Source organism: Psammomys obesus, unplaced genomic scaffold (assembly GCF_907164565.1).
Source record: "Psammomys obesus unplaced genomic scaffold, mPsaObe1.curated_primary_1811, whole genome shotgun sequence".
Classification (NCBI taxonomy): domain Eukaryota; kingdom Metazoa; phylum Chordata; class Mammalia; order Rodentia; family Muridae; genus Psammomys; species Psammomys obesus.
Window position 1 is genome coordinate 18,241,999 of NW_026596101.1, and position 24,514 is coordinate 18,266,512.

General features: G+C 44.8%; 1 protein-coding gene across 1 annotated transcript in view; it reads left to right on the forward strand.

Moving 5' to 3' along the window:
* Positions 1 to 24,253, forward strand: part of Suclg2 (succinate-CoA ligase GDP-forming subunit beta) — a 250,580-nt gene extending 226,327 nt beyond the window's left edge. Inside the window, exons 10-11 of the mRNA XM_055628549.1 lie at positions 2,798 to 2,918; positions 23,227 to 24,253. Of these exons, the coding sequence (XP_055484524.1) occupies positions 2,798 to 2,918; positions 23,227 to 23,342 (237 nt within the window). The 3' untranslated portion in view covers positions 23,343 to 24,253. The remainder of the gene's footprint in view (positions 1 to 2,797; positions 2,919 to 23,226) is intronic.
* Positions 24,254 to 24,514: the final 261 nt, after the last annotated feature.

Genomic DNA, 24,514 nt, shown 5'->3' on the forward strand with positions numbered 1-24,514 from the left:
CACCCATTGAAAATGTGACATGCTTTATAAATGCTAAATAATAATAATGATGTCACGAGGCTTTCATTTTTAAATTGTCTTAATTTCATTCTCAGTTTGAGCTTGCAGATTACAGTAGTTAATTATAGAAATTGGCCCAGAGTGAAACCTTAAATCAGATTTCCATTAAAGCGTATGACTGCAGCAAATTACTCTATAGTGGGAAAGAAGCTGAGAGTTGCAAAGTCTGCTTGAAGGCGATCTCTCCAGCACCCAGGGGCCACTAGGGCACTGTGGGACACTGTGTCCTGAGCAGACCCATCTCCTAATCCAAACGGCCTGTGTGTGTCTGCTGCTGCTTTTCCTGTGGAAGAGCATCCCATGAAGGCTGCAGTCTAGAACTGGAAGGAAAAGCCGTGCTCCTGGCCCTTTTTTGGGACCACAGTTCCCCGCACTGCCTCAGGTTACCTCCGTGTCAGGCTTTCTCCATGAGTTATGCCAGATGCCACATCTGCCTCTGTCCAGGTTACATCCTCCTCCTTAAGATCCTCCAGTGGAACACTGGCTAAATATGTTGCTATCCTTTTAAATAAAAGCTGCTTCCATGAAGAGAACCTATGTTCAATGTCGGACGCCCGCTGAGCACAGTGAGAGACTGTTGTGCGAGAGGCTCATGGGAGCTGACACCCACGGAGACATTCACAGCTTGTGTTTGACACTCACTCCAGGGCATTCACCCACTAAGTAGAATTGTCACAGGGTCACAGACATCATCTCCTTCTCACCCCCTTCACTCCTGCCTGTGTAGATAAATTCAGCTCAGTTCCTGTGAGCCGCATAGAACCATCGCATAGTTTCAGATAGATGAAGCATGCTGACTCCCTGTTACTCAGTGAGCACTAACACGCGAACTTGTCCTTACATTGTGGAGGTCACAGGTGCCAGTCTGTACTTCCCTGGAATGCCCAGTTCTTCCTCATAAATGCTAGTGAGTGCCTCTGCAGGTCTGTCTCACACCCCATAGAGGAGTTATAGCTCCTGAGTACTTTTTCGTCTATTGTTCTGGCAAGTTCCTCTCCATCCCACAGTTATTTGGAAATGAGTGCTCTACTAAGCAACGGTGCTAACAGCATTTAATAGTTGTCATTAGAAAGCAGACTCCTGCTTACCAGTTAGCCTGCTGTGAATGGAAATGTGAGGTTTCTTTCTTAGGGATAACCCCAGTCTCTAATTGGCTTGAAAATATTGCTTATTTAGGTCATTACTAAGCTGTTACGTTTTTGTTACAGTTTAGTCACTGTGTTCCTGTTATATATTGGGAAAGCTTTTCTGCTCACAGTCTGGGTAGTCTGTCCAATAATGGCATTGGCTGCTGGAAAAATCATAAGCATGTACACCAAGAGCAGCTTGCTAAACAGTGCACCCATGTCATCTCATTGACACGCTTTAGCAGTCTTATGGACCAGGGACTGTTACTGTCATCCTACAGGTGAGGAAACCATATTCCAGAGAAGTTACGTAGCTTAATCAGGTTGCAGCCCCAGCAGCCTCCAACGATGAGCAACCAGTAGATTTTGATCAGTGCCACTGCAGTGTGTTGACTGTGTGACCTTCAGAGCCCATTGCTCTCTCCACTACAGATGGCCAACCTCACTGTACTTATGAGCAGGTTCTGGGGGGCTCAGAACAGAAAAACAAGCATTCATCTAATAACACTTCCAGTTAGGTGCTGTAGAAGTATAATCTCCTCTTTTCTCCTTTGCTATCTGCAATTAATTTATCGTATGGAACCCACAAGATCTAAGATGGCATGCAGCATATAGATACATGCTTTGCAATTAGCGTAACATAGTTTAATTGCCACTGCATTGTTGGAATTCTGATGCCTCAAGCTTGATGAATAACTATTTTCTGTGGGTGTTATCAATTAATCTACGAAATGAATTCTCTTCATTATCTCATTCTTTGTGTTAATTATACAGGATTTTCTTACACCTATTTATCAAGTTATGACAAGTACAATATTCTTTTTACCCCACATGCCTCTGAATGTGGAATCTGTATAAACAGGTGAAGATGATAGGTTCAAATTTACATTTCTGAAAAAGTCCTGTTAAGAGACGTGATTCTTTTTATGTTTTCTCTTTTTTATTAGATTTATTTATTTACTTACTTTATACCCCTCCCCTCCTCCTGGTCCTACCCTCCCACCTTCCCCCTTTCCCCACTCCACATGTTGTGATTTATCTTTTTTTTTTTTAAGTCAAAATGATTTTTGTCTAAGATAGTTAAATCTGGATTTTGAGAATTTTAATCATATTAAAAGGGTATTAAGAAGCATGGAAAGGCTGTAGTTTTTACCTATTAATGCAAACAGCACATACTAAATTCCAAGTTTTCATCTGTTGTGTTAGGCACAAGAACAAAATTTAAATACACATCAAAAAGAAAAGAAATGCATGAATTTTTAAATGACACTTTTTATTTGAAAAAAAAAAAAAAAAAACTAAACCAGTTCCAAATAGCCTAGAGGGTAGCATATAATAAATAGAGAAGTGAACAGGAATTGGATTCATTTTGGGATTTGTCTCAGTTCATTAGACTGGGTGGTAATATGGGTTAATAATGTTATATATTGGTATTTACTCATTACTGAAGCTTAATTTTCATGACCATCTTGCCTGTTTTTAATATTTCTTGCTCTGTGTAAAAACTGACAAAAATCAAGAAGCCCTATGTAACAATCTCTGTCATGAGCAAGTCAGTTTGAGGCTTTGAAGGCCCACATTCTGATGACACTTCCTGTTTGGGATTTCAGGTGGAAGCCATTCTTGTCAACATCTTTGGTGGGATCGTCAACTGTGCCATCATTGCCAATGGGATCACCAAAGCCTGCCGGGAGCTAGAGCTCAAGGTGCCACTGGTGGTCCGGCTTGAGGGTGAGTCACGGGAATTTCCAGCACTAACGTCCCTTCCCAGTCATGTGCCCAGCATGCGCTAGGCCACACACTTCCCCAGGTGACAGAAAACTGGCTTAAATGCAGCAGATGCAGAATTTCAGGACTCTCTGGGCCTTCAACAGGCAAAGGCAATTGCAGCTCCTTGGACACTGGGCTTAGGACTGTCCAGATTTTCTAGGCTGGTTCCCTAGCTAAAGGCCTTGAATTACAGTAAGCACTGTACAGATACCCAGGATATGTGATCCCTTTTCTCATACAGACAGTCCTGTGGTAGGATCAGGTTATAAAGTTGGCAGAGAAGGAAATTAACACCAGCTAGAAATAAAATAGAAAATTACAACAGTATGGTGAAATTAGGGGAATTTGGTTTCTTTCTCCCAAGAGTCAAGACAAGTACTATTTTCGTGATTGGATGACTACAAGAAACTGATCGTGTGGGAAGAGAAAATACAGGTCAAGGGAGATGGTATACATATGTATGTATGTATGTAATATCTTTGAAAACAGTTTTTAAATCTTGACTAAGAATGGTGACAGTGTTTTAGAATTCCCTACGTGTCAAGCTTAATGGGCTTCTCTATTAACTCCTATGAGACTTTGCCTCACAAAAAGCATATGAAGAATATTTGGCCTCAGACATATGTATTTGGACATTGGAGGGAGTGCCTTGTTTTTCTAGCTTTTGTTTTGTTTGAAATGGGGTCTCCCTGTGTGGTCCAGGCTGGCCTTAAACGTGCTATGTGGCCCAGGCTTAATAGAATTATAAGTCCCCTAGCACCAGCCTCCCAAGTACTGGGATTCCAGGTGCCCAGCACTACACCCAGCTGAGGTGTTTTGGGCATCTTTTCATTGAGCTGTGAGTTTTCTCCCTTGGTGCTACAGTAAGAGTCCCAGCCAGTTGCTGAAGGTTCTCCAGTGTAAAATAGTAAAGTGACTAGGAAGGTCTCACAATCTTCTACTTTCAGCCCCTTAGTGTGTCTTACACTAAGTTGATTTTACCCATGAACACTGTGTAACCTCGTGCTCTGATAATATTTTTATTTCTGGTATGCATATATTATAAAGGTTGACACTTTTCAAAATACAAAACCCCCAAGTCTGTGTTTGTTACTATCAACACATCACTTCTATTGGGACAGCATTTAAAGTATTGGGAAACCGTCGAATTCACGGTGGCAGGTGCACGTTTTCAGGAGTTTGGATTTTCAGTTTAAAATACAAATTTTATCTTCAACTACAAAATAGTTGCTGTCTATGAAACGACAAGTTCCCTCCAGTAATATTTGAGGAGCTATCTCCAAATAACAGAGTCTGAATAGCCACAGTGTTGAATGGCCTTTGAAGTAACCACAGCGTTCCTCAGGAATGGGAATGACTCCGGCCCATGCTTGGGTGTAGAAGCACTTCTCCTTAGAGACAGCTGCCAGTTAACCAAGTTCCTTAGCCAGATGCCCAGGTGCAGAGGTGCCTCCTGTAAATGTCCTGTTTGATTGAGTAGGACATCAGAAGGTGCTCAAGGGACGAGGATTAATAAAATTAATATCAGTTTTATGGAGTTTTTATGGAGAGTGTGTGGTGAGATGTTAATGAGCAGTAGTTCCGGTTGGCCCCTGCCTTCCTTCCACGCTATCATAGTAGTCTCATCAATGCCGAAGGGAACCCAGGCTTGCTGTCATTCATTACTACCAGGGCATGACAAGCACTTTAGCATCAAGAACCTTCCCATATTTGAGAAGCATTTTACTATGAAAACTCCTGAAAGCCTTACACATTGTCATTGCGCTCTGGTTGTAAAACTCAGCAGCCCTGTCGAGTCAGTTTCTTCAGCATCACCTTAGGGACAGCCCGAATTCCCCAGGCTCCATGCTGCTGTGGTTCTCCCAGAGATGAAGTCTGAGGGTAGTTTGACAGCACTGTGCATTCCATCCCCTGATGGAGAGTCCAAAAGAGCTGCAGCTGCTTCTCTGTCTCCCTTATCTCTCTTCTCTCCATTTCTGCAACACTGCTCTCTATTCTCCTGAAACCGCCTGCCTTCTCACCTAAGACAGAACAACCTGGACCTGAAATAATGATCACAGAGAGAAAACAGGGTAGCAGAGGTTGCGTGCAGTGAAGCTCGATGTGGACAGTAGAACATTCCAGCGGATTAACTCATTGTGGAAGTACAGAGACCACATAATTGATTTCTGTCAAACTAATGCAGGTCAATGATTGGCGGCAACACTACAATACAGAGAGCTGGCCAAGACTTAATGAGGTCATCGGCATTGGTTATGATTCTGATTAAAATGTTGATGTCAAATGACCTCTGACCCTCATGTTGTAAAAGCCAAGTTATGAACTTGTGTTCACGAGGGGAGAATAGACCTCTCTAAGCAAATCATATTAGTATCTGACACTTGGAAATAATTACAAGTATTCCTGCAGTGGATTGACTTTCTTCTAGCAATCCTCGCTGGGCCCATAAGTATTATTGTGTACATAATCATTATTTGTATGTTTCCAGAAAAGAAATTCTTTCCTTTTAGTTTTTCTTTTAAAACTGAAAATTCCCTAGAGTAATAGCTCAGTCAGTATGCACACAAACCTGATTTTCATCCTCCGGACCCGCATTCAAAAAAAAAAAAAAGTCAGATATGTAAATGCACATTTATGATCCTAGCACTGAGGAGGTGAAGACAGGAGAAGCCCTGACCAGCAGACCCAGCTAACTGCATTAATTCCAAGCCAATGAGAAGCCCTGTCTCAAACAATAAGACCAACAGGACCTATGAAACAACGGCCAAGGTTTTCCTTTGATCTCCACTTGCATGCACACAGAAACACGAGCATACATGTGCATTCATACACAAGATGAAAATAACCCTTCTCTTATTTTTGAACTATGTTTAGTATTCCAGAAGTATTCATTGATCCATGATACCTGGAAGCTACATATGTAGAAATATGCAAAATAACACACCCAAGATTATCTTCCTAAACAGTCTCTGATGTTTGTGCTAGAAGTCTGTTTGAGATAAGAGAGAGAAAAGCTTTGAAATCTCTAAGCTTGTTAGACAAATCATATTTGCATCTCTTAAGTAATTATTCTTCGAAAGTCTGTGCCTATGGTTTCTTTTATTAGTTAATTAGTTATTAAGAAATGCCATATACAGGTCGTAGAACCTTAAACATCAAAAGGGATGAGTAGAAATGTAAAAAGTTAACATGAGAAATGAATCAAAAAATGATAAACAATAATGCTTTCATAGGAACTGCTCCTGTCTTTTCAGCAGTGGTCGTGGGGGCTCCAGACAACCCTGGCCTGGATCACTGAAAATTTGGGAACACTGATGGTATCATAATGTCTGTGTCCTGGAAAACTGAAAGGGATGACACACTTAAAGCTAACACTGTCTTCTCAGCCTGATGTAGGCTGAGACTATCCTTGGTGATCTTTGTCCCTGTCCTTTCTATGCTCTGTGGTCTCTCTTCTGTCATAAACACCTTTTACCACGAAGGAAGAAGCAGGTGAATTGGGTATTTCTGGGGTTCCAACAGGTTTTCTCCACTTCGGCTATACAAATTGGCATCTTGTGTGATCAGTGTTCTTGGGTAGATATAGGCCCTCACACCAACCCAGCAGAAGCCAGAGCACGTGTAGTATCTAAGAGACAAGCAGCCCAACACCAAGACAGGACCCCTCCCCAGACCACATGGTTTTCACATTATTAACATGGGAAACATGAGGAATTCTGCTCTGCTCTGAACCTAGATAACAAAATGCAGAATTTGGAGAAGGTACAAGCCAGAAAGGCCCCATAACAAACTAAATGCAAACTAGGCCAGTGCTACATTGCCCAAGGAGATGTAGACTCCTCCTGTACATCATGTGCCTTGTGAGCTAGGCCAGTGCTACATTGCCCAAGGAGATGTAGACTCCTCCTGTAAATCATGTGCCTTGTGAGCTGAGTGCTTATGGCTCAGCTCCTTATCATTATGCTCCTCATTTAACTTCAATTACTGTTAACCTAATCATAAAAAATAGCTATACATACCATGGGATGTTTAAAACAGGTATCTGTTATATAATGTTTAAATCAAGTGAAGCTATGTGTGCCTCAGCTATACCATTCTTTACGGTAGCCTGTCCCTATTCCTCTGTAGTCTTTCTTACCTATCCATGATCCATCCATCTGTCCATATCTTATCTATACATGTAATATATGTGTGGATGTGTCTATCATCCTTTTTTTTTTTTTTTTTACTCATTATTGACTTCTATAATTAGGAAGTATGACTTTCAAAAGTAATCTTTAATTTTAATTTAACTTTTAATCTAAAAACCAACAAACAATTATCTGATTTGTTGTTTTGTTGAGACCAGCCATATAGCCAAGATGACATTTAACACCTGATCTTCCTGCCTTTACCTCCAGAGTGCTAGGATTATAGGCATGAATACCATGGCCAGCCCCAGATGACTATTGTAAGTGGGGAATTTCCAAGTTGAATTTGGAAGGATAAGATCTGAAGGATAAGATCTGAAGGAGGGAGAGGAGTGATGAGAAAAAAGTCAGCATCCACACCTGGGAGTTGGAACTGAAGCCTGGGCCCTGTAGAGGTGAGAAGGCCATTCTGGAGAGAGTGGGGGCTGTGCAGCAGTCTGCGTAAGAGCAGGGTGGAAAATGGAGCTGCTAGCCACAGCCACAGTATTGCCCAGAGTCTCAGGCAGAGCAAAGTGGAAGGCGGAAGAACATGGAGAAGAAACACAAGCAAATAGAGGAAGCCTGAGAGGTCTAAGTCTAAGGACCAGGATTCCAGGGGGCATGGCTATGGCCTGGAGAGCAGGTAGAGAGCAGGGAGGAGTGACATGAGGGAATCGTTTCACCAGGGCCCTAAGAGAATGAGATATGTGGTGGAGCAGTGCCTCCAAAATGGTCATTAGCTTATGAGTCCCTGCTGGCACCATGCCTGACCCAGTGTTCTCGAAGCCTCAGACACGCCATTGCATATCTATCTACTCTGAACAACTGTGAGCAATCTAATAATCAAGACAGCACGTGTTTACAAAGCCAGATGGCCTGTTAGGCTAGTTGTATCTATTTTCTGTAAATAAAGGAAGCAGCCTATTTGTTCACTTTTTGTCTGTGTGGAAGACCCACCGCCCTTGTTTAAGTTCACTCATTCAGATTTCATATCATGACAACTCTGGCCGCACACATCCACTGGAAATGACCTGAAAAGGGAAGTTTCTGTCTCTCAAGCCAGGCTTGCTTTGGTGGAATTTTGTGGACCAAGTCCTTGTTCTTTGCTGTATCCTGATTACATGCCATATTTACCTATGATTAAGGAAGGGTGTTCTCTTTTCTTTGAAAATGATAACGTCATAACCCCATGCATTCATGTGCCTTGCTAAGTAAATGAATGCATGGAATGTCTCAACGGACCAAAACATAGGATCATTTTATCGTAGAAGACTTCTGGGTAATTGAACAGCCACATACTAGAAAGAGGTTAAACCTTTGTAAACAGTTGTTTCTAGCTGGATAAAGAGCACGGTTGCTGAAGGAGCTCTTCACTTCTTGAAGTGTCCACAGACATAAAACTCACCTTTTGGGCATGGTCGTGGTACTGCTGAAAAAAATGTAACTGTTGTAGGTGTTACAGATGTTACAGATCCAGCAAAGCTCTAAATTGTACATACATTCTTACAGATTTGCTAACATCTTCAGTTCAATGCATTCTTCCTCGTTATTGTCCCATTTCAAACTGCAGTACCTTCCTACAACCCTTAGGTACCCAAGGAAGAATGTGCTCTTCTCTCAGGTGCACATTATGATTCTGAGTTGAGCTCAGAATTAATAACAACAACGAATAATAATGATTATAAGCCCAGAAGGTTTGTAGGTCAGATCTCATTTTGCTTAGCCAGTTCTTTCAATTCAATTCTTCCACCTAGCACCAAAAGATTTGTCTCAGCGATGCAAACATTTTGTATTTCTTTTACTAAATCTCTTCAAAAGATAGAATCCTGCCTCCTTTGTTGTTACCCTTATTGCCAAACCTCTACCGCTTGGTCCTAGAAACCTGACTGGGGTGGCATGGGAATGAAGAGACAGACCCACACGGAAAAGCTGGAATGGGGAAGGTACTCTGATGGAGCCACCTGCAATGCCCAGAAACTCAGCATGGCTATTGTGTATGGCACAGGTGTACTGGACACTTTAATGTCAACTTGGACACAAGCTAGAGTCATCAGAGAGAAGGGAGCCTCAGTTGAGGAAATGCCTCCATAAGATCCGGCTGTAAGACATTTTCTCAATGAATGATCAATGGGGGAGAGCCCAGCCCATTTGGGCAGGGCCACCCCTAGGCTGGTGGTCATGGATCCTATAAGAAAGCAGGCTGAGTGAGCCATGACGGGCAAGCCATTAAAGAGCAGCCCTCCTCCATAGCCTCTGCATCAGCTCCTGTTTCTGTGTTCCTGCCCTGCTTCATTTCCTGCCCTGACTTTGTTCCATGATGAGCAATGTGGAAGTATAAGCCAAACAAACCCTTCCTCCCCAACTTGCTTTTTGGTTATGGTGTTTCATCTCAGCAATAGAAACCCTAACTAAGACAGTAACCCTAACTAACTAACTAACCCTAACTGAACTTCCACTCTAGACTTCATCCACTCCTGACACCTTACAATCTCAGCAGTGTTTCCTAGTTCTGAAGGGGGAGCCTAAGGTACCCTGCGGCGCTTGCTCGGTTAGTTGGTACAGCGTCTGTTTTTCCCTGTCGCATGACAAGTGAGCACCCTGACCTCAGCCGCTGGAGTGCTCACCTGTTAGAACCAGCACTACAGGAACGCAGATCAAACACGCTCACCAGTGTGGGCACAAGGAAGCGTTAGACTGCTGAAAGGAAAAGAGATCTGTGCATTTTAAAGCATCAAGAAGGAGCCTCAGCTCTGTGTCTCCTTGCTTGGCAGCCATTCCTTCTGCAAGTCTTCTGCCACACCAGAGCCTGTGCCCACAAGGTAAATAAGAACAGTAGCTTTGCCTCTGTCTCCCACCAAGACAGTCTACAAAGGCAGACTGTGCCCAAGAGTTTCGCACAGAATGTGAAGCCTGTTTTCTGTTCCTATCTGGGATGAACAGGACAGAACCCCGGGGTGTCGTGACCCTGGCTGAGCCGAGTGAACGTGGTGCATGGCAGAGGCAGGCTACTGTGCTGTGTCTTATCACATCCCTGGCTTCTGCCTTTCACCAATGCTTCAGTGAACTCTTGGGTGCTTCTTCCCCCTGTGTGCTTTGTACTCAGTTGCATTCTCATTTTCTCTGCCTTGAGCCCTGTCCTCTTGTGCTGTGCCTAGCAGGTGTCACCCGCCAGCCTGCCCGAGTGTCCTTTCCATCTCTCCTGCTGCCTCCTTTGGTTATGAAGGCATCCACTGTTCACATCAGCAGCCCTGCTTCCTCCAAATATTGGCTTCTCATTCTTCTCAGGCCGTTCTCCAGGTTCCCATTCTCTATGCACCCCACACCTTGCATTGCTCTCTACCTCACTGGGGTCCTCGTTCCTTCCTCCTTCATCCCTCCCCTCCTTCAGCATTCTTTGTGGACACGTTCTGCCTGAGACCATTTTCATCTCGCAGTGAGGTCTCTCGCTTCCTTTCCCCTCCTTTCAACTCCCCTCTCTTCCCTTTCCCATCCCTTTAATGATTAGCACCCCAGTTTTTCCCCCACCCTCCTTCATCCTAATGCTCAGTTCATCTCCAGCCCCTGTGGCTCTTGAGAGAACCAAGCCTCCAGCTTCACCTTGTCTGAACGGATAATCGTAAAGGAACGCTTAAACCGCGCCGCTCCTCATCTTTAGACTGACTTTGCAGGTGCTGGCCTGAAGCATTCCTCAGAACAGGGAAAGCTTCTGTGGATGAAAACTTTTAATCTGCATTAATCTACTCCCTTAGGCAGTTCAAGTTTCGCTCATTTCACCTCTAGATAGATAATGTGCATAACCAGCATTTCTGCCATTTGGATATCTGTAGCCTTGTCATAGCTGTAAGCTAAGTCTTCTTTGGAAGATAACCCTGGCATTGTGCTGTGTCCCCATGCCCTCAGGGGGTGGGTGTTGATGGATGGAGGTATGTGGGACAGACTAATCCTGTCTGGACACTGTCATACAAAGGAGGTTTATGATACAGTCTAATGACAGTGAGGCCAAAAGCCTGAACACAGCATTTCTGCTCTCTCTTGCTATTTCATGGTACCTCTGCCCTAGTGGCCATTTGGCAAGGCCGGCTTGGTCTCTTTACTTCCAAAGAAGTCCAGATTCCACAGGTGGCAGTCTACTTAGCTTAGCTGAGAACCACTGTTTTTGTTGTCTGCACCTACCTGACCAGGTCTAGATGCCAGGGCCTTTGAGGGAACCCAGCAGGTTTCTCAGCAGAGTTCAGATCTTGGTGAGGATCAAAATATCACCTTCATTTCTGATCAAAAAAGCATGCAAGTATATACCGTGCATCTCAGTGTAGATCTTCTTTACTTTGAACTTGAGGTTTAGTCAGTTTTTCAGACCTGATCTCAGGTGCTGCTCAACTTCAAAAGGCCTGCCCGCCCAGAGGAGAAGCCCTGGGCTTGCCCTGGGGGAGAGACCGTCTCTTTTTGCCAGCATTCTCCATTCCTATGCTCCAGTCAGAGCCCTCCACCATCACTTTCTCAAGGCAGAGACACTGATGGGTGAGGAAGAGATGGGGTGATATGTTAATTAATACCGTCCCTCAATGCACATCATAGACCATTCTGCCCCTAGAGCGGTCGGCTCTGGTCAGAGCTTGTCAGTCTAGGCAGCGGGTAAGCACATGGCACCATTTGTCTGAGCTGTAGGTGTAGGTAGAGTCTTAACAAAGAGTAGTTAGAGCTTGGTAGGCACTGCAACCGCCAAATCTAAGGCAGACTCTGCGTCTGCTTCCTGGATATTATCTGTGTGATCAGTCGGTTCGTGTCTCCATGCCTCAGTTTCTTCGTGTAACACTGTAAGGTATACAGCTCAGCACCTTGCTGTTAGGGAGGAGACCTGCAGGGAGATTCAGGCCCTTGTCTTACAGATGATAGGTCTACCCAGCCAACAGGACTGTTTGAGAGAGCACCACCTGGAGACTATTCCTATTCTATCCAGATCATCTCCATGACAGTGTTTTAGAGTGGGGAGGACAGATAGCTTTCACCACATGACACCTCCTGCCTATTGACTATGGCTGCTGGAAGTACTGTGCCAATAAAATCCTGATACATTGCAGCTCAGAAGAACAAGGCCCCGTAATCATGACTATACACTACAAATAGCAAAAACAGTGGTGGGGGCTTTGGAGCCAACCATTTGCCATTAGCAAGTGAAATCGTTGTCTCTCATAGAAATACAGCATTCTACTCTGTTGGGAGCAGGAAGTAAGATGGGGGTTGCAGGCTGGGGGGAGGGGAGACTGAGATTATTTCTTCCCTTCTTGCAGGACTGGGGTTCTGATTGAAGAGCCAGCTCTTAAGTTTGCGGTCATGTATGCCTATTGCAGTCACTCAGCTCTCTATGATAGTGTTGATATGGCTCAGCGGGTAAAATGCTATGGACAGTGGAGCGGAAGATGGTTGTGCCTGGGACATCATAAGCCTTTTGGTACAGAAACAGGCATCAGAACAGGTCCTGCTTGTGAGCCATAGTTTGCAGACCCCTAAGTGGGAACAAGCCCAGCAGCAAGGCATAGAGTTTTAGAAATGCCTCCTGTTATCCATTTCTAATTCTAGCTCTGGGCTCAGCATGTAAACGTCTCCTAACAAGTTAGAATTTGGCAAGCAATATCAAGCTTTTCAGATAAAACTTTTTTCTCAAGGAAAATATTAGCAGTAGAGCCCACACTCAGTCATTTCCCTCTATTCCTTTGAGAGTCACCATAATGCAATGACTTCTCGGGTAGTCTATTAACATGTTATGTGCTGCTGTAACAAAATACCTAGGTCCAGGTAATTTATCAAGGAAAGAGGTTTGTTTGCCTCTGCTTCAAGAAGGACTGGCGTCTGCTCATCTCTGAGAGCCTGGCTGATAACATGGCTGCAGAGTTGGATTGGGAGGAGATGGTCTAGCAGGCCCAGGGGCAAGAGAGCAGGCATGGCTGTGTATGCCTGCAACCCCAGCACTTGGAGACAGAGGCAGAATTAGGAATTCAGAGTCAGCCTTGACTACACAGAGTTTAAGGCCAACCTGGACTCCCTGGAGCAAGGGCAGCCTCACTCTTTCAGGGTAAGTTGTTGACATAATTACCTTTCCACTAGAACCCACTTCTTAAAGTTTCCACCAACTCAGCACCACCATGCTGAAGAGCAAACATACAGCATATGAGTCTTTGGTTTTGGAGCTTCGCTGGCTATAACGAAACCCTAGCAAGAAGTGGAGTTCAAGGTCAGCATTTTAGACTGATACCTGACATGGTCACAATTACCTTACTTTATCTATAAGATAAAGGGCACAAGTATTGAAAACCATATAAAGACTCAAGGAAGGTGTAAAAGGAAAGACCTTGAAGATTTTAAGATCTCTTCAAAAGATCTGTCCTACAGCATGTACAAGACCTGAACAAAGTCATGACCTGCCAAATCCCAGCAGGGAGAGGGTAGAGAAGAATGAAGCCCACCCCTAGCCAAGAAGCTATTGGCAACTGATAGCTGCTGAAAGGAGAGAAGGTCTTTTTTTAAGAGTGTAGCCCCGGGAAAATCAACACATTCTAATGCAAGGCCATGCATCTGAATATGCAGCACAAACTGGACATGGGTGATAAAAAAAAAAAAAAAAAAAAAGACAAAAAAATTAGGTTGATGAGAAGGGGCGAATATGAAAGGAGGTGGGAGGAGGGGATGAGTATGACCAAACACAGTATGAATTCTCAAAGAACAAATAAGACTTCTAAGAATAACGAAAGGTCCGTCCTATGCCTGTAGATGATGGGAGTGAGTAGAGGACTGCAGCCAGTCCCTGCTTGCCCGAGGGCTCTTTGCATCCTAATTTAATATTACAGTTGAACATGGCTTGCATTAATATTTATGCTCCTTTTTTGAGGGATAACATAATCGAAAGCAAAAGCATATGCACCTAGGATTAGCTCTCAGTGAACACAGATTAGACTTGATCCTGAACCTTGCTTTTGTAATCAGAATAATGTACCCTGATCAGAGACTTCCTGCTGCTAAAGCTGGTTACTCCCATGCCATTCCTGTAAACAAACATCGTGTCCACACCTTCTTACCGTAGCTGTGATACCGCTCCACAGGCCACCTTGGGTCCGCCTTAATTTTTATAGAAGGTAGGAGGCACGTGATCTGCAGCTAAGCTCCTCACCCAGGGACGAAGACTCTCAAGCTTCAGATGATCAGTGACTTTCTCAAGTTATTCAGCTACTTGGGAATAAAGGCAGGTGTGAAATCTCAACTTCCTCATCTAGAGTATGGAAATAAAAACCTGACGGTATTGATTGACCCAGTGAGATGGCTCAGCGGGTAAAATGTTTGCAACCGCAACCAATCAAAAGCCCAGTGTGGCAGCATGTGCCTGTAATCTCAGCCCCGGGAGAGAGACAGCTTGTTCCCCGTATCTTGCTGACCAGCCAGTCTAAGCAACTGGTGAGCTGCAGGTTCTGTGACAGACCTTGTCTCTGAAAATAATATGAGGAGTAATAGAGGAAGACACTTGGCAGAGACCTCTGTCTTCCACAGATACACCACAGGCACATGCATGGTCATATACCCAGGAACTAACACAGAACATTCTCTCCCACACACAAACAAGTGACAGCGTCATAATGTCACTGTAGGACACAAATGAGGTTTCCAATAACCTAAACAGCCCTAACCTCTGGAAATGTCAGTTGTACTATTTGTACTAGCTGTAACATCCGAACTCTGGTGACCGGCACTGCTAAGACCCTGTGTGTGTCTACCATTGGCTGCCAGGCAGTGCTCGAAGCTGAGACTAGGGTCATCTCAAAGAAGGGAGGGATACTGGCACAGTGGGCATTTTGCCTCTGGTTCTGTCCTCAGCAAGTTCTTTATGTATTCCGGAAATCGGTGCTCTGTCAGATGTACAGCTGGTAGACAGTCTCTCCCACTCTGTGGGCTTCCCCTTTACTTGGTTGTTTTCTTAGCTGTGCAGTTGTCCCACTTGTCATTTGTTGGCCTTAATTCCTAGTCAAATGGGGCCTCATTGAGAAAGTCCTTTCCTACACCTGTATCCTGTTAGGTACTACCTATGTTTTTTCTCCTGGCAGTTTCAGTGTTGCCACTTTACATGAGGTCTTTGATCCACTTGGAGTTAGCTTTTGTACAAGGTAATAGATGAGGGCCTAATTTCATTCTTTTGCATGTGAACATCCAGCTTTCCCAGCACCATTTGTTGATGTCTTCTCTCCAATGTATTTTGGCATCTATGTCGAATGCCAGATGATTCTAGTTATATGTACTCATATCTAGGTCTTCTATTTTGTTTCATTGGTCTACACAGGTTTTGTGCCAGTACATATAGCTGTTTTTATTACTGTAAATTTATTACCATAATATTCCTTGAAGTTTGGACCGGCAATCATTCCAGCCTTCTTCTTTCTGCTCAGGATAGCTTTGGCTATCTGGGGCCTTCTGTGGTTCTATGTAAATTCTAGATTTGGTGGGGGGATGTTTATTTGAATGTGAATGGCCCCTATAGGTCTTTGAATGATTGGTTCCCAGTTGCTAGGTGAAGATTCAGAAGAGGGGCCTTGTTGGAGGAGGCATGTCCCTTGGGGGGAGGTTTTGGGGTTTCTGAAATCCATGCTTTTACAGCTACTGTCCCAGCGCCATGTCTGCCTTCTTACTGCTGTGCTCCCTGACAAAATGGCCACGGACTCACCCTCTGAACTGTAAGAAGCCCCAGTTAAATGCTTCCTTTTATAATTTTCCTTGGCCGTAGTGCTTCTTCACAGTAAAAATCAAGTAGCTAACTCTTTTTTTTTTTTTTTTTTAATGTGAAGAATGTTGTGGGGATTTTGATTAGAACTCATTGAATGTATAAACTGCTTTTGGAAGAAAGATTATTTTTCATGATATTAATTCTATTGATCCTTGAGAATAGAAGATCTTTCCATTTTTCTAGTCTCTTCCTCAATGTCTTTCTAAAGAGAGTTAAAGTTCATGGTAGAGCCTTTGCCTCTTTGGTGACGTTTATTCCTAGATGCTTATGTTCTTTAGGTCTATTGTGGGTGGAAATGTGTTCATGATCTCATTCTCAACATGTTTGTTGAATTATTTCATTGTGAAAAGAATAACAAGAAAAAAGAGATGTGATATGTTATCTAAATTAACAGTCCTCCTGAAAACAGTCCCTCCTCCATGTGATAATGGGTTGAAAGGAGGAACAGGGCACGAGGACACAGGACTCTCAGGAGTCTGCTGCTGTGTAGTGTGTTTCCTGTTTCTACTCCAAGCAAAGGAAAGAAAAGCCTCATAGCAGAACCAAACCTTTTCAGGCACTGTGAGCCATATTGTCTGTGTCACTGCCCTGGCTCGGCCATTGTAGAGCGTAGCAATCAGCAGTCTGCAAGCACATCAGTTTGGCCGTGCTCCATCAAAACTCTATTTATGAGCACTGAAATTTGAATTTCATGTAATTTTCATGTATCACAAAATATTATTCTGATTTTTTGCCCAGCTATTTAAAATATGAAAACTATTCTTAGCTTACAGTAGCATGCAAAGCGTCTGTGGGCTGTGCCATGCCCAAAAGCCACAGTGTGCCAGCCCCGATTTAGAGCAGGAGGCTGAATCAGCCTGTGATAGCTCACTGATTGATTAACCAAGTAAATTCCCTAGCATCCGAGCCTCAATTTCCCCCGGTGAAGTCAATTGAAGGCTTAGCTTAAGGACTTGCCAGTATTCTTTTCCTTGTGGTGCTCCACAATGCAGTTATGTGATTTTGATTTCAGACAAACCTAAACTTTATTCTTGTTCCATCTTCCAACTTGCTAAAAGTCATTAGGTCAGTTGCTAAGTCTCCTGGTACCTTCGTCTGTGGAACAGGGCTAAAATGCTATTGGTTTTATTTAGGGTTGCTTTGAGAATTGAGTTTTATGATATTTAGGAACCCTTAATCACATATAGGCAGCAAGCATGTACTGTTTCCAATATTCCTATCACATTCTCTTTCAAAATCTGGTGGCATGTAATCAGTATACTGTATAATGTCATTTTATTCTTCAAAGGAAAAAAAAGTGAATTATTAGACTGCGGAGGCGGCTCAGTAAAGTGCCTGCTGCACAAACATGGGGACCTGAGTTCAGATCCCGAGAGCCCATCTGTGCCAGCAGCAGCACCTGTAACCTGCGCTGTGGTGCGCTGGTGAAGGGAGAGAAGCAGCTGCTGGCTGCTGGCCAGCCAGGCTAGGCAAATTGGTGAACTCTAGGCCCAGTGGGAAACCCAGCCCTAAACCATAAGGTGGAGAGCAATCCAGGAATACACCCAGTGTTGGTCCGCAGAGGCACACATGTGTGCACACACATACACAGACACACATATGCACACGCACGTCTGAATTCCTACGAAACAGTAATTCAGAAGAAGCTTCTGTGCATTTCTGTACCAGGTGGCAGTTTTCTTCATGCTCCTGGGGCAAAGGCTGGCTTGAACTGGAGAGGATGCACCTCTTGGCCCAGCTGTCGGCCCTGTCCAGTGTTATCTTCTCTCCTATGTGATGAAGGCCCAGAGCATGTTTTGATAAATTACCCCTGCATCTCTGTTTACAGCTCTCTTCCTCCACCCAGTGGCAGGAAGCCGCTGTAAAACACGCAGGAGAGGAGACAGCTTTCTTTACGTGTTTACTGTGATTAGCTTTCTTGTGTCCGCTAGCAGCAGAGCAGGATTCTGTGCTGAGCCAGTGCCCCTTTGGTTCTCTCCATGTCGACATTTTCAAGGCCTGTAAGTGGGTAGATAGCCCCGTGGCCCAGGGGCTGTCAAGAAGCCAGCATTAAGAAGTGCCAGCTGCCTGAGCCATGCAGGCCGATCAGTTATGTGTCTGCTGGTTATTAAGGATGTTGTCCTGCAGCCTTGTTGAGAAGCACAGCAGCATTTAATAAATACTAGAGCATGTCACCAGCGCCATTTAAGTGTGGGAAAGTGATCAATTTCTGTTGTTATTGTGTGTACAGGCATAAACACTCTCCTTGGAACACTTAATTCCATGTCAGGGTTTAAAGTGGCTGAGATGGTTTCTATTTAGAATTAAAGTCAGAAAAGAAGCTTGGGGATAGATGTCAGCCATGGAGGTCAGAAAGCAGAATGAAGTCCCAAACTTCCATTATACCATTCACCAATAATACCATTTGCCAAAAGATCTAGACGGTCACAAGTGTTTGCCCGGGGCATTCCCACGTCCCTTGACCTGGTTTTTACTGGCTACTTTTTTCTTTGCAACCTTTCTTCTCTTTCCCCTCCAGCTGCTTCCTCAACCTGAAGGAAGAAGCAAGTGGTAGTAATTGCTGGCCACACCAGGCTGTGGGCACAGCCCTGTCATCCAGGGGAAAGCCAGGAGAGTACTTCAAAGAGATGGAGAAAAGAGACAGCACAGGGAAGATGCAGGTGCCGAGGCCACATGGCCAGTTCCCTATTTCTTCACTGTATGGACACCTTTTCTACCCTGCCTTTCTCTCTTCATGTGGTCACCATTCTCGGCTCATTCCCCATGACACTCAATTCTCTTGTATCTCAGGATGGTTTCCCCCTAACCTCCTCCTGATCGCTGTCTAGTCATGGCACCTCTCTTTTGATCCAATTCTCATCACAGTCCAACTTATTTTTCAGCTGTTTGAATGTTACAGTTCCTTCACACCCGCTTCTTCGAGGCATGCTAGTATATGCTTAGTAATTAAGGCTGTAATTAAAGTATAACAACAAGCATAATTAAAATTCACTTTAGCAGATCCTGGAATTACGAAGCAATTAGGTATTTTGGTGTGGCACTGAGGAGCTGCCAGCCGGAAAAGGGGCAGCCCGCTTCACCCTCCTCTTCCCCTGACCTACTAGTGTAACCCCAGAGTGAGGCCTCTCTTTGCCTGGGGCACCAGAGCTGCACAGTAAGAGCATTGTTAGCAGCTTGGAGTTGGAGAATAGCCAGGGCAAATGGAGTGCCGGGTCATGGAGTCACAGCCAAAGCCCCTGGTGAACCCTCCTAGTTGCAAAATGATCAGGGAAGGATCTGTCCACACCTCTCTCCTCAGTCATCATCCTATGTGACTGTGTCTGACCTTCCTCAGTCTGTCAGCTCACATGTAACATGTGGCTGATACCGCACGATTATTGGAGAAGCAACAAGCCTAGCACTGAAGCGGCTATGTAGCGGGCTGTGGGAAGTGTCACTAAGCCGCCCCACAGGGCTCATCCCTGCTGCGATGTAGAGATCCCGGAGTTCTCCGGCAGCACTTCTGACAAGCCTGCTGTAGCTGGGACACTGAAGGTGGTGGCAAGGAAGGTGGCGCAGGAGACCGAGAAAGACAGCGTCTAGTGAGCGGAGAGGTATGCAGGGCAGAGGGCAGCAGGGCGCCTGCCTAGGCACTTGTGAATTTTAACTTCAATCCTTTTTTATTCCCCTTGAGAACAGTACTGCTAAGCCAGATGCTGTACATGATATTAATTAAGGACCTGAATTATTTATGCTGCGGGTTGCAAGGAAAAGCAGCTTCATATGTGAGTTTTTAAAAATCAGCATTTATTTCATCCTTACACATGGAGGAGAACTTGGGTAATAGTGAGTAGAGAATTCTGAGCAGTTTGATGAATGGATGAAACCGTGAGAAAGCCAAGCCAAACCCAAAAATAACTGGATGGGAGTGGGAGAAAGGCCTGGAACAGAATGTTCCACAGCGCTGCAGAGGTCTGGGGTGCTGGGTGCTAGGTGCTGAGACTCGAGCATGCCAGAAAAGAAATGCTGTTGTGTTTTCCCTTAGGTTTTATGTAGAAGGAGATGGATATGACACATCACAGTCCTGATCCAGAGATGTAATTCTAGGTCAGGCCAGCCATCTGCTTCATTCTGTCATTGCCCCGTGACAGCCATACCTGCAGATTAATATGTGGAATCCTTAGCCTCTTACCTAACACATGCCCTGTCCTGCTTCTCAGCCTCTGTAACCTGGACTCACACCTAACCAAATGAATCAGAATGCACACTGGGGTTGTGTTAATGAATTACTAAAGCTTTGCACCAGTGTTACTTCTCTGTGTGTAGATGATCCCTCAATTTGACAGTGTAACAAAGCGGGTGTAGATATCTTACATATCTGAGAGCAGGAGTCTGGGTGTGGCCTTCCTGGGTCTTCACACTCAGTCTTCACCAGGTTGTGGTAAAAGTGTGCTGGGCAGAGCTGCAGACACCTCCTGGCTTGTTGACTTTCAAGCTGGCTGCTATGGTTAGGAACAGGATGCTGTCTCTCCATAGCTGTTGGCTAGAGGTGACCATTGTGTGCTTGGCAAGTGGGCTTCGTCTATAGGAGGGGCTTGAAGTGTGGCAGTTAGTCAAACTGAATAGTAGACGTGTTAAAGCAGGCAAAACAGAAAGCAAGCACAAGCTCTTGTATCTCATTGCGGAAGTGTCATCCCATCACTTAGACTGGGGAGGTCTCTCAAGCATGTGGTCACCAGGAGGCAGAGTCAATCACTTGATCCTTCCGGTGCTGTTACCACATGAAAAACAATGTGTTGGGTATAAAAATAGCTCAGTTAGTAAAGTACTTGCCATTCAGGCATGAGGACCTGAATTCAGTCACCAGAACCCATGCCTTAGTGCCCAGCCAGGCCTTAGTGATGTCCACTTGTGATGTAGATACTGGAGAGTGGAATCAGCTGGATCCCTGGGGCTTCCTGGCCAGCCAGCCTGGTCTGCTTGGGGAGTCCAGGCCAATGAAAGGCCTTGTCTCAAGAAACAAAACAAAACAAGGAGAGAGCAGCGAGCTTGATTCCAACTAAAGCCAACCCCTGAATAACACAGCCATGCTGACATGTCAGGGGCCTAGCGTTATTGAGATTTCTTTCTTAGTCACGTAAAGTCTGGGAGCATGAGATGGATGCTGGGCTCCACGTCGTAATCAAGTATCTAGGCTGAAGAAGTCATGTCCATCCTTTAAAAACACTACTCAGGTTCCCCTTACAGGTAACACAGCTGAAAGTAAAACAGAGAAAGCATGGAAGTCACATGGAGAGAGTTATGAATGTGTATTTTGTATCCACTCACATTCTATTGAGTAGACCTCTGTCATGTGGCCCTATTTAACCAATGGAATACCTGGGAAACAAAGTCTCTGCCCAGGCAGCTCCTTCCCAGCCCTACACTGTAGAAGCAAAGCAAGAATGTTTGGGGAAAGCTCACCACGTCTGCCACAGAATCACTGTCACATGCCTCCCTCACATAGCGTGCCTCTCATTGCCGTATATCCTGTCAGCTGTGCCATCTTTGTATTACAAAGAGAAGTGTGTGGAATGGGCAGAATTATGTTATTACATAGAGCAGGGACTTCTGCTGTCTGCTACTCATCATCTCCATAAACTGACTGACTTTGTCCATAAAAGCAGGACAATAGCACCCACTTGTAGCTCTTGTTGAAAACCATGTGCTTCATCTAAGTTGCTCGGCATTATACCTGGCATGCCCAAGTACAAAGCGAATATCAGCTGCAAGGAAGATGCTAGATGGAGATGAAGCAGCTAAAGCTCCAGCCCTCGCAGAGGAGCTATGGACAGTGATGGTGGCTGTGAGAAGAGGTGGTACTTTCCTTGATGACCATGCTCTGGAAATGACATCACACCCAGCAGACAGGCGGCCACCTTTAAACTCAGTAGGTCACACACACAAAAGCTGCAGAAATAGGAGGGGACTTGTTGAGAAGAAGAATTTCATTGGGAGAAGGAGGGACATGAGAGAATAACTGAAGTTCATTATATAAATGTATGAACCTGTCAACGAATAAGCAACAAGGTTGCAGGGCAGGAGAGACGTCTCAGTGTTAAGAGCGCTTGTTGCTGTTCCGGAGGACTTGGGATTGATCCCAACGTTCATGTGGTGCCTCACAACCATCTGTAACTCCAGTTTCAGAGGCTCCAGTGCCCTCTTCTGGCCTCTGAAGACAACAGACATGCACATGGGGAAAAGGCAAATGTGGGAGCAAAGTAGTCACAAAATATTTTTTTAGAAAAAATTGGAACTCAAGGAAGTGATTAACTAAACACCATCCTCTAAGGGTGTGGCAAAGGTGAGGGCTTCAGCACCTTCCTCTGGTCGCTGCTCACTGAGGGGCCCATGTGAGGAGATACAATGCCCAACGTTCGCTTCCCACTGCTCTTGCAGACCCAGTGTCCCAGGGATACCTGGGGCAGACAGTCTGCTCTGCCAGCCACTGTCCCAGTGTGAGCCGTGCTGATCAAATGTCTGCTCTTACCTGTGCCCACATAGAAAGGTGTGTTCTCCGTGGGCCTGCGTTTCAGAGCCTTAATTACAAAGAAGTCCACCCGGCACCCGGATAGAAGCACAGGGGCAGTTTTGTGATATGCTTAAGACACTTTTCTAAGTCCATTCTCCCAGACTCGGTGAAGAGACAGGTCCAGTTCAGCTTTTCTTCTTGCAAGTTTACTGAGCAAGCGGCTGAGAAACTTTGTGTGTGCATAATCGTTTTGTGTGTGTGTGTGTGTGTTTAGCTATATCATTTATAATTTCAGTTTATTTACTTTACATCCCAAGGGTGCCCCCTCCCCCCTCTCCTCTAGCACTCCCCTTCCCCACCTTTTCCCTCCCCTTCTCCTCTTAGCACTCCCCTTCCCCACCTTTTCCCTCCCCCTCTCCTCTTAGCACTCCCCTTCCTCTCCTTTCCCTTTCTCTCCCTTCCCCTCTCCCTTCCTCCCACATCAACCTCCCCAGCACATCAAGTCATGTCAGGACTGAGCATGTCCTCATCTCCTGAGGCCAGGCAAGGCAGCCCTGCCAGGGGGAAGTGATCTTAAAAAAAAAAAAAATGCTTATTTCTCTTTTTGTGAAGTGCCAGAAAAAAAACACAGGCAGTGTCTTTTTAATGCAAGTTCATTAAAGTTAAAAGCAGGGTGGGGGTGGGGCTGTCATCTAGATATAAAAAGCCAGAGCTTGACAATAAAAAGCTACGTGTGTTGTAGTTAAAGGGACAAAGGGACACCAGGCATCCTGGGATTGCAGTTGCCTAACTTGACTGGGTGTGCCACTTACAGATTAGTTTCCTGATTGTCATTGTTCCTCCTTGTAGGAACTAATGTCCAGGAGGCGCAGAGGATCCTGAAAAGCAGCGGGCTCCCTATCACGCCAGCTGTGGACCTGGAGGATGCTGCCAAGAAAGCTGTTGCCAGTGTGGCAAAGAAGTGATGCCTTTCCCCCTGGCTCCCGTGAAGAACTGTGATTCTCTCATCACTGTGAAAGCAATTGTTATCTCACTGGGAAGGGGGCACATACAAGGACCGTTATCTGAAAAGCTCTTAAGTCTGAACTTTCTCAAATTCACTATCCAGAGTGCCTAAAGCTGATTTTACACTGTGGTCATTGTTTAAAAAAAAAAAAAAAATCATACTTTGCAATTTCACATCTTCTCTTGCCCAGTCAGTAGCAGCGTCTGCCAGCTCTGGGCCACAATGGTTGTGGCCAAATAATGTGCATAAGTATGATATTTGAAGCCAGATCTAGGTTCATTAGTGGACATTTAATCTACAATAGAAAAATTGCAGGTCTCACAAATTCAGAGAGGATTTTATTTAACGTAGTGACTTCCAGGAGGACACAGCTAAGACACTTTGGCTTCTGTGAGCAGCCATCTCCACTGGCTTCTAACTCTAACACACTTAGAAAGCACATAAGCGCTGTAAGGGCGTCCTCGTTAATAAGCGCACATCGCACACATCTAACCCCGTGCCTTAATGTTGAATGTACTGTCTGCCTCACACCAAATTGCAGCCAGAAGCCTTAGTCACTGGTTTAAAGTGCAGGGTTTCATTTCACATCAGAGTTGCTGAATGCAGATTTTTTATGAAACTCTGTATTTCTTTAAGAGGCTACGCTGAGGATCCAGCCGGGTTGGTGGTCGGGCTTCTCCCTCTCGTCCCTCCACCTCACCTCTGCCAGTTTGTCATGGAAAGATGGGAAATGTCGTGGGAGAGAATGTGGCCTTTCTAATAATGTCTTCTTCATGATGGGAATTTTCTTAATTTGATTTTTTTGTCATTTAATTTTGATGAATTCGTGTTGATAAACATTTTAAATAAAACTTTTTTAGTGCTGTGTTAGCCGCTCATTCCTTGTTTGTGACTGGTCGCCATTGTTTCACCATTCTCCTGTGAAGACGCTCGCCTTTGTGCCGGAGGCCTACCTCCAGTTAGGAAACTTCAGTTGACCCGAATGTTCCAGGTCCGCTCTGCCCCGTATTGTGACCATTCCTGTGGCAGATGACCCAGGAAGGATTAAAATTTACCCAGTAGACACAAACTCAGAAATACGTCTGTGATGTTGCCCGGGTTGACGCTCTAGTCAAACACTTCGCTGTGCGC